The following is a 10,289-nucleotide window of genomic DNA, read 5'->3' as shown; positions in this document are numbered from 1 at the left end:
GCCCTGTCCCTCCCAGGGGCCTCCTCCGACCCCCAAGGCCCCTCCTCTTCCGCCCCCCCGCCCCTCAGAGGCCAGGCTCTTCCGGCGACGGCCCTCTGCGCAAGCCGTTGACTGGCCCTCGTTCAGCCAATCAGACGCTGCCTTCTAGGCACTTACCTGGCAGCTGATTGGGCCCTGGCGCCACGGGCCTCGGGGTCAGCGGGGCGGGGCGGGGCGGAGCTCGGGGACGGAGCGGAGGTCGGGCAGGGCGCGGTTGACGGCGTTTCGGTTGTGGCCCCGGCCTGGCCTGGATGGGCGTCGGCCCTGGAAGACATCCCCCCCCCACTCCCGGGAATGCCCACTCACCATTTCCGATGGATGGGCCTGCGGGGTTGCGGTGCGCACCAGCCAGGGTCTCTGTCCCCTGGAAGGAGAGAAAGAGGTGGGACGCGCCCCCCGAGGCCGCAGGGGCGCGGTGCCGGCCCAGGGCCGATTCCGGGTACCGGGGGGCATCTCGGTAGGAGTGTGTCCCACGCAGGGCCCGGGACGTACTTGTAGTTGAAGTCGTTGTTTTTCTGACGTTCAGATTTAATCGGGCGCCCCGCATGTCACTGGCTGAATCGGGCTCAAATTGTGACTTTAGAGAATGTGTGTTTCTTAAGCAACCTGGGGGTTCGAAGGCTGTGGAATTCAAAACAACTGATATCCAGAGATGCCGTGCGGTTCTGAACGCTCGGCCCGTTTCTCTACCCGTTGGTCTCTCCTTCCTCCCCCTCGCACGTGTGCGCTCTGGGCAGTTTCCGAAATGAAGACACGATGTTTGTCTTCACATTTTAGTAAAATTGAATGTTTTCTTTTCTGCCTGTGATCTTTATCACAAGATCGTATTTGTATTTCTTGGAAGCATGGGAGTTCCCTGCTGACCTAGTAGTTAGGATTCCGAGCTTTCAGTGCCTTGGCCCGGCTTCAATCCCTGATCGGGGAACTGAGATCCTGCAAGCCACACCGTGGGGCAAAAAAAAAAAAAAAAGTATTTCTTGGAAACAGACTTCTCAGTGTTTGTTTTGCTTTTTTTCTTTTTTTTGGGGGGGGCACATCTCCACGTGCTGCGTTCTAGCCATGGACAAACAGGAGTTCCCAGGCACTGCTCAGGATTCTTAGCTCCTTTATTAAACTGGTAAGTTCATGACGTGTAAACAGGGCTGAGCTTCCAGCCAGTACCCCCACGCAGGCTCTCCGGGCCAGTACCGACGCTGATTGGGCAGCACCCCACCATGTTGGCTGCTAATTATTTCAGACACCACCCCCCACCGCATGTGTGTCTATAAATAATGTCACCACTGGTCTCTTAATAGCTAATGACAAAATTATCCAGGAATCTCACCATTAGCCTAGCATTTTATTTATGGCTGGCTCGTCTCTGCCAGCCTTGGAGGGCCCTTGGCTTCCTTGCACTCTCCATTCTCCTCCTGAGCCCACTGGAACATCGTGGTGGCATAGAAGACAGGTTTGTGCCCCCGCTAGAAACTCTGGCCCTCACCCCTGGGACTTGCCATCTCATGTCAAGAGTGACTCATCACCGTCCCCATCCCCACCAAAAATAGTTAAAATGTATATTCAGGATAGCCTTGCCTAACTGACCTGTGACAGGCATAGGAGTTCCACAAACCTGAATCCTACGGATTAAGTGACATCATGATTTTCAAATAAAATCTAAATAGGAACTGTAATTCTTCAGTTCTCATGTCTCATGCCTTTTTGGGTCTCTCTGATGTTGAGTACTCAAGTCCCTTCCCAGCCCCAGCCGCACAGCGGTTTTGGTCAAGATCACACCAGGTGCCACTGTCGCCACGGCCCTGGACATAGGACTCACTTTTTACACAGATGGGGGCCCTGCATGATGTGACAGGTTCCCACCGGTGGACAGCATGATGTCCACTCTGCTGCCCCAAACCTTACCCTTTCCTCGTGGGACCATAGGCTTCATCGTCACCCTCACTGACCGAGACTCCTAGACTTCTCTCTTCGGTGGCTGTGACATCAGCGTCTTGGCTTCCCTTCCCTTCTTCACTGTGAGCTCCTGCAATCTGCTGGGGCGCACAGGACCACTGCCATCCTCCTCCTCACTGTTGTCAGAGCACTGCGAAACGGCACAGCCAAGCCAGGCCACCAGGCTAGGAGAGTCTGTTCGTTTTCAGGTGCCTCTGTCACTGTCTCACCCCCACCTCCGAGGTACCAAGGTCCCCATCCTAGTGCTTTCCCCGAAATCACTGAAGTGTCCTTTAGGAGAGGGCTCGGCACCACGTTCCCTGCACCCACGGCGCCCCGTGGGAGCTTGCCTTCCAATAGAACTGTGGAACGCTGGGAACAGAAGAGACATTCCATGGCAGTGGGGCTATCCACCTGGGCTCACACAAGCACACAGACCCACACAAATGCATACAGTACATATAAACTGTATCTGTGGTGTTAAATTGTCATGGGGAGTATTAGGGGAAAAAATGTCTAAAAAGGCTCCTTGGAGGGCAATGATAATGAATAAAAGGCTGAGAAACTGCTGATGAAAGAAACCAGACTAAAAAAGCTACATACTATGCAATTCAGTTTGACATTCTAAAAAAGGCAAAACTAGGGATGGAGAACAGATGAGTGGTTTTGGAGCGGGGTGCTGACCAGGAAGGGGCAACACCAGGGATTTTGAGGAAGATGGAACATTCTGTATCTCGACTGTGGTGCCTGTTCACAGCTCTATGTGTTGGTCCACTGAAAAATATACTTACACTAAAAATTGACATAATTTATATCTCAAAAAACCTAACCATGAAATAAAATAAAAAAGGACAGTCCAGTGATTCCCACTACAGTGCCAAGAACAGCTATGTGTTTAAAATCATGTTCCTTGAGGTATTTTCTCTGGAATCCTCTTCCCAAAAGATTTTGGAAAAGGAGATATTTGTGCAACATCAGAATCCTTTGGGGGGTTTGCAAAACTAGACTGCTCAACCCCTCTCCCCAGAGATCACAGTTCAGCATGCCAGGGCTGAGCAGGCATCTCCCTCCTGCTGAGGACCTAGTGACGCTGAGCTTCACACCCACCCACCCTTCGGGAAGCCAAGCCACCAGCTCGAGTGGCAGGCAGTGCTGCTGTTGAGACAACAGCCATTGCCCCCTCCTGCCCACCAGGAGCCGGGGAAATGTGCCGAGGACGGTGCCGGTACCAGGGAGGAGCCCACGGCTCTGGAGCTTTGCGGACACCCCGTTCCTGGGCTCCTGCTGAGGTTCTGGGAGTGACATCCTCCTGGGTAGAGGGAGACAGGTGAGGACACAGCACCTCGCCCACCGTCTGGGCCCTGCAGGCCAGGTACCACATGACCACCTGCACCAGCTTCCATCTCAGCCTTGACCCCTCATTGCACTGGAGACAGATCATCACCTGATAGGGCACCCAAGCATCAAGGGGAGGCTACCTGAGCCCACTTGGGGGATGTTCTGTTCTGTGACCTGTGCAGGACTGAGACCCTGCCACCCGTTCACTGCTGTGTCCCCAACACTTGGCACCCTGTTTGGGGCATGGAGGTGCAGGTACTTACCCAGTGTTTCTCCACCAGGTGACAGTCCCCAGGGGACTCTGGCCTCATCTGGAGGCTTTTTTGGTTGTCACGATGGGGGAGGCCAGGGATGCGGCTCAGCCGCTACAGCAAGCGGGGTGGCCCAGCACAGAATCACCTGGCCCCAAACGTGGAGACCTCATGCCTGGTGGAGAAGCCCCGCCCCAAGCAAGCAGCCGGGCTTGGGGACTGAGCAGCTCTAGGGGCCGAGGCAGCGGCGGGGATGGTTTCCCCTCAACGGTCTTGTGTCTGGGGCTCGGCCTAGGCTGCGGGTGTGTGTGCGCACCCCGAGAGCAGGACCGTCGGGTGGGCCTCCGGTCTGCTGCTCAGGTCCGCCTCTGGGGCCCCCGCGGGTGTCCCGGGTGACCTGCTGCCTGCTTGCGAGTCCGCTCCCCGGGAAGCACCTGTTCACCCCAGGGCGGGGCAGAGCTGCCAGCTCCCCCTCCCCCAAGTGTCCTGAAAGGCAGCCTTCCATCCCTCATGGAGTTTCAAGTCAAAGTGGGGGGAAAGGTCTGAACACTTTACCCAAGTGGCATATCTTTCTTTGTTGTTTTCACCTTGCTGGCTGGGGTCACGCAGCATGTAGTGACTCTACGTGCCCACTAGAGGCCGGGCTACAAAGGGACCCGGTCACAGGGACGCCGGACTGGAGGGGAGCACACTCCCCAGGGCCACCTGCCGCAGGGAAGGGCGAGCACGGTGCCTTCAGGGATGGGGTGATGCGGCGCCCCAGATCGGGGAGGGGACCTAGCCCCAACCCTTCTCAGGGCTCCAGGCCCAGCTGGATGGGAACATGAGGTACTTTTACTTCCTACATAAAATATTTGAATTTTTCACAAGATTACTTTATTATAAACAGGTTAAAATAATACGTAAATGAGCTCCTCAGCTGTATGCCCAGCCGCTGAGCACATCCCCTGCCCTATCTGTCCTGCCCTTCTGTTCTCAGAAACAGCAACTTACTTAGACTTCGGACTAAGAAAACCCACTTCGGCCCTGCCCTCAGGGCTGCCTTGCTGGGGAGGGGGACACATGTCTGCTGGGTCAAAGGGAGGGATCCAGGGACCCAGGGTTGTCTGGGTTCCCTGGGGGTCACTCACCACTCCGTTCCATAACTGGGAAAATCAAACTTTTGTCAAGAACCAGTGTGAAAAGCACAGGCCCCTGGGGAGGCCCCCACCCGTGCCCCAGTCCCCTCCCACGACCGTCCCCTGTCCACATCCATAGGCCACGTTGCTTAGGGCTCCAGCCTCCATCTGAACCACATTCCAAAAGAAACAAATTACAAAGCACACGACAAGATTTCAGAAGCTGCTTTATGGAGAAACAACCCCGCATGGTTGTCGTGTCCGGGTCACAAGCCGGGGCCCAGGCTCGCGGCAGCTGCTTCCTCGGGTCCCGGCCCTGCCCCCGCCGCACCCAGCAAGCCCCAGCGGATGCCTGAGGGCGACCACAACTCTCTCCATCTGCACTGTTGTCTTTCTCACTCAGGGGGTGGGGTTTCAAGATCACACGGGATGAATGTTTTTCTTCTCCAAGCGGGCTATATGATCTCAAACAACAACCAAAAGTACTGAATTAAAGCTAAAAAGCAAAATGTTCTGATCCCTTCACATGTTCTGGCTGGTCTCCCGGCAAGCCCAGAAAGGACCCAGAAGAGGGGCTGCCTTTCTGTCTGAGCCTCAGGTGCCACTGCTGGTCACCTTGGCCCCATGGAAGGCTGGCCTGCAGGCCACCGAGCTGTAAATGACACCGCTCCGTATGGCTCCCATGCACAGCATCAGGCAAACGGACGGCATTGTGGCTTTCTTCTGTCTCTAAATTGTTCCGAGAACATACAAATTACACTTCAGATCTTCTCCCAAAAGGAAAGACAGAGAAGTTGGCCTACGTTAACACCGGGATGGACCATGAATTGGGTCATCTTATCCTCAAGGCAGGTGAGGGTTATATGACAACATTCCCGTAGGCATTCTTGAAAGTATCCAAAAGAACATGGCTACTGAGTCACAGTCAGGTGCTCCCAGTCTACACTGGAGACACCGTGGTCACAAGGAACTTAGGAAACTCCCCGAATGACAAAGGGCTGAGCAGGTTTCTGATCCTCTTCAGCTCAGCTCACAAGCACTGAAGTGACCTCACAGCAGCAGCTGTGCAACCTGGGCAACCCGCAAACTGCAACCAGCCCTGAAGGTGTCGGGCTGAGAGGGCAGCTGGCTAAGGGAGGGGTCTGGCCATCTAGAAACAACTCAGTAAGAAAGTCTGGCAGGACAACTGCACCCCTGCGCTTGTTCTGCAGGAAGCGGGAATGTAGCTAGTTAGACCGCTGTGCACTCTCCCACCCTCCGCGTTGGCCAGGGACGCAGGCACCTGGCACTGAGCAGCCTGGTGTCAGGGGCAGGAGGGGGCAAGGGGTGGAGCAGGGCAGCTGTGGCTGTGAGCATCACCCACAGTGAGCTGGACGGTACTGGAGCAGGGGCCAGGCCCACGTCCCACGGCCAAAAAATGTCATTTCCCACAGCTTCACACCAAAAAACGCTCAGCCCTAACAGGGAAAATCGCCAGTGACCCGTGTCTGAAATCTCCAATCACACCATTTCCAATCGACTTGCAGAGCGTGGAGCCCGCCCAGGTACGCAGAGGTGCACCTGAGCTTCCTTCCCCAACCTCACGGCAGCAAAGTGGCAGTGAAGGCTGTGCCAACCATGGGAAACATCCAAAGACCCTCCGAGGTCCACCCACCACCCCCAGATCACGCCCCATGTGGACGCTGCCAGTCCCTAACCTGGGTCGAGTGCACCACTGGAACCTGCTTTTTCCAAAGCCTGGTTGCCTTTAGGCCTCGGACAATGGCGTCAGCCTTTTTGAATCCTCCCCTACAAGTTAAATGGTTGGAAGTTCCCCTCCTGAGCTGGTTCACCGTCTGCCAGGAAGGGGAGCGGCCACTGCCGGCTTTGCACACAGAACCGCCACTGTCCCTACACCTCACCTACTGACATCAAGAGCTGGCTGAGCACGGGTCAGACTGGGAGACCTCTGCACGACCGGCTGTGCGGATGACAAGCCCTCACCCTTCATGGCTGCTGACCTGCCTGGCGTCACCCAGGCCACTGCCAGCTAGACAGACACCACCCACAGGCCCGGGGGCCCCGCCTGACACCAGACACAGAGGCCAACGTGAACGTGGCCAAGAGACCAGGGTTATTTTAGTCACTGTTAGTGGAAAGCATGCATAGGCCAGACACTAGAGGCAGAACAGCATTTAGTTTGAGACTGGTTTTTAATCAGAAGTGCTCATCTTCGATCTGTGTGCGCTTTGCAACGCTGGGAGCCTCAGACGGAGACGGTCCCTTAGCTCTGGGTAAAATACGCATTTTCTTGATTTTATTTAAACAATGATGAAACCTAGAGAGGAACAGCCTAGCCCAGCTGTCCTCCGTTTTCACGGTCCTCAAGGCTTTGCGGCCAGTTGTCACCATTGAGGAAGGCCATGCTTGGCACGAGATAAGAACAGCCACGTTGTGAGAGGCAGGGAGCAGCCTCACGCTCTGAGGCTCAGTCCTTCGAGAGTCGCAGGAGCTGGGACCACGTTCCCACCCAACCCCGGGTCCTGGTGGAAGGGTCTGGGAGGTGGGCCTACGTGCCTCGGACGAGACGGCCGACAGTGCCCAGCGTGCCCAGGGCAGCCCCATGGAGCTTCCGGGGAGGCCCAGTCTGCGTTTCTAGGGCATGCCCAGAGCTTGCTGCTTCTGTGATTCTGGGAGCAAAGGAAGGCCAGAGTCGCCAAATGTGCTGAAGCGGGGCGGTGCGGGGGTGTTATTTTAGAAAAGGGCCAGTCAGGGAGAACGCTATCACGAGACACAGGCCACGTTTCGTGGGACACCTCAGGTTGGTCTCTACATGAAGGCACCACAAAGCTGCCCCTTCCCTGGGGCCCCCACCCCCAGTGTGAGGGCTCAGCGCAGTCCAGCCGACAAGGACAAGCAACTGGGAAGGAACAGAGTCCGTCCACCTCGGGAAGCCACACGCCCTGGTAGGCAGCTGCAGCCTGGAGGGAGGGCTGAACAGAACTCCAGCAGGTCTGTGCACAGGCACGTGGGGCTCCGCTCTTCAGGAGACAGCAAGATCAGAGCTCACAGGGGTCCCCAAATGCAGGGGTCAACATGACACAGGGACAATGCCAGCAGAAGGGTCAGCGCTGAGGGTCTGCATGCTGGAGGCTCCCCGAGGGTCCTGGTCTCCAAAGTGCGCTCCCTACGTGCAGCGTCCAGAAAGCCCCCGGACCCCCCACAAAGGGACGTCACGCTCACCTGGCACAACCCCTTCTGCTGCTTTGCCTCTCTCAAGAGCGGCACCTGTGTAAACCAAGCAGGAGGAACAGACGCAGGTCATCTCAGAGGGTGCCCTGTCCTGGTTCTGAGACCAGCGGCTGCAGCTCAAGGTCTGACACCAGTGGGTGCGGGGCAGGGGCAGGGCGTGAACTAAGTGAATGCCTGTCTGAACAGCTGCAGTGAAGGTCTAGGTTCTAAAGCCTGAGAGAGGCCGGGCAGGCACATGGCACCGCAGGGACCAGGGTCGGGTGGTGCTTGCAGGGCATCCGAGCTGCTGGAAGGCCTGCAGTGGCGTTCCCTAGTGACCCGTATCATTGGCCCATTTCACTGATTTGGAAACTGAGATCAGGGTGATATGCCTTTGTCCAAAATCCAAGCAAGTCGGTAGAGAAGTGGGTCCCAAGCCCGACTTCCTGGAGCTCTTATTCCACACACAGTGCCCCCACCCGCCCAGGCTGTGTCAAAGTCACCAAGGCCCTCTGGCTCACTTCCTGCAGAGGGGACAGTGGAGCCCGCACACCTCACCCATGACCCCTTCCATCGGCTGGAGGCAACAGACTCTGTTGCGTTGTGAACCTCCCTGGAGGAGGATTTTGTTTTCCCTAGAAAATGGCCAATTTCTCCGGTTCAGTCACCTACATGCCCTGCAGCCCGTCCTCTAGGTCGGTTTGTTCTGGTTCTGTTGTTTGTTTCAGACATGCTCAGCTTTCCCATTGCTACTGGCAGATATGTGGGCATCCATGGAAAGCAGCTGGGGAGGCCGCGCTGAGGCTCCTATGAGGAGGTGGGTGTTCCGGTCAGAGGCCGCGTCTCCTGAGCGCACACTGCTGCCCTCCCAGCCCGGGCCGCCCGCCACGGGGGAGCGGGCCATCAGGAGGCGAGGGACTGGATGTTCTTGAGCATTTCCTCGAAGGCCTGTGGGGACGGGGCGTCCGCGTTCCGGAAGGCAGCCTGGACCCTGCTGTACAGGCTGAAGGACTTCAGCTCCAGCCAGATGAACCCAAAGCGATCCTCGTCGAACAGGACGAAGACCCCAGGGGTGCGCTCGGGGCTGGTGAAGCCGTGGCCGGCGATGAGGCCCGTGCCGTAGAAACTGAACAAGGACAAGAGGGAAAGCACGGGGAGAGGGGATGAGCGGGGCCTCGAAGGCACGTGCTGTCCCAAGCCCATCACCTGTGGTCCTGGACGTTCTGCAACATTCTCCATTCCACCTCCAGGCCACTTCCACCATCTGCCGGCAGCTCTGCACAGAGGTGGGGTCCTGTGCCTTTGGGGAGGCCGGCGCTCACCCCACACGGTGGGGCTCACCCCACCGACCACTGCTCTCTCTCTACCAGCTCGCCCAAAGGACGAGGGTCCCAGGCAGCCCCACCTCGTAGCTCTATCCCAAAGTACACGTCTTTATGGTGCAGACCCAGGTAACAGAAATCTCAATCCCTGGGACAGTTAGGTCCACGTATGAACAACTCAAATGTAATCAATAATGATTTATTGGCATGCAACTGACATTAACCAGAAGCAGAACTTTCAAATACCCATTACAGCCAAGTTTTGAGACTCAGGCTGTAATATGTTTATTTCTTTCCTGCAAAGAACAGGTGACGAGGAGTTAGGGGCTGGCCTGAACCTCCCAATGCGTGGAATGGTGACTGGGACGCCCACCTCTGCCCACCATGCTGAGGCTCTGCCTGGCGGGAGGGGGACAGTAGCCCTGCGCCTGAGGGCCCGTGGCTCAGAGAGTTTCGGGGGGGTGGGGTACCAAGCTTAGATACACAGAGACATGTGTTGCACAGGCACTGTGGCAGTGCCAGAGAACGGATGAGCCCCTCCTGGCCGAGCCCCTGATGTTTAGCACCGGGTGGAGGACCATCCCATGACACAGCCGGGGGCTGGGCCAGAGCTCCCAGGCCGGCGCTGCCAGAGGGCTCTGAGCTGGCCCTGAGATGCTGCAAGTTGTCAAGTTTCCCAGGGATGACAAAGCCTTTTCCTTTATGACCTTTCAAAAATTCACACATTCACTATGTGTACATCTCCCTCCAGAAAAACCCAAATTCAGCCTCTTTTATCACAGCAGTATTAACATGAAGAAAATGTAATGAATTTTTTCCATCAAGTCCACGCAGACGCCTAAATTCCCTTTGGGGAGCTCGGCGTGCACCCGCCTACATGTGAAAAGCCAAGGAGACCACTGCGGGCACACGAGAGGCAGGAGATGGCCCAGAGGTAAAGAAAGAAACCTTCACACGTAACGTGACAAAGGCAGAGACAAGTCGGCTGTGATAATCTGCCAGGAGGCTGACAGGTTCCTCCCTCAATGAACCCCGAGGTGACTGTCCGTGAGAACTCTCTATGGCAATGGAATGTTCTAGAC

The 10,289-nt window shown here is 56.5% G+C and overlaps 1 protein-coding gene across 6 annotated transcripts in view; it reads right to left on the bottom strand.

The window, feature by feature from the left end:
• Window positions 1–6,848: 6,848 nt before the first annotated feature.
• FBXO31 (F-box protein 31) overlaps window positions 6,849–10,289 on the bottom strand; it is a 43,235-nt gene continuing 39,794 nt past the window's right edge. For all 6 annotated transcript variants that reach the window (XM_081216122.1, XM_081216123.1, XM_081216124.1 and 3 more), the window contains one exon: window positions 6,849–9,011. In XM_081216122.1, coding sequence (XP_081072248.1) covers window positions 8,789–9,011 — 223 coding nt within the window. In that variant the 3' untranslated portion in view covers window positions 6,849–8,788. The remainder of the gene's footprint in view (window positions 9,012–10,289) is intronic.

Source organism: Mesoplodon bidens (assembly GCF_964165515.1).
Source record: "Mesoplodon bidens genome assembly, chromosome: 18".
Taxonomy (NCBI): domain Eukaryota; kingdom Metazoa; phylum Chordata; class Mammalia; order Artiodactyla; family Ziphiidae; genus Mesoplodon; species Mesoplodon bidens.
This window is presented reverse-complemented; position numbering and strand designations above follow the sequence as displayed.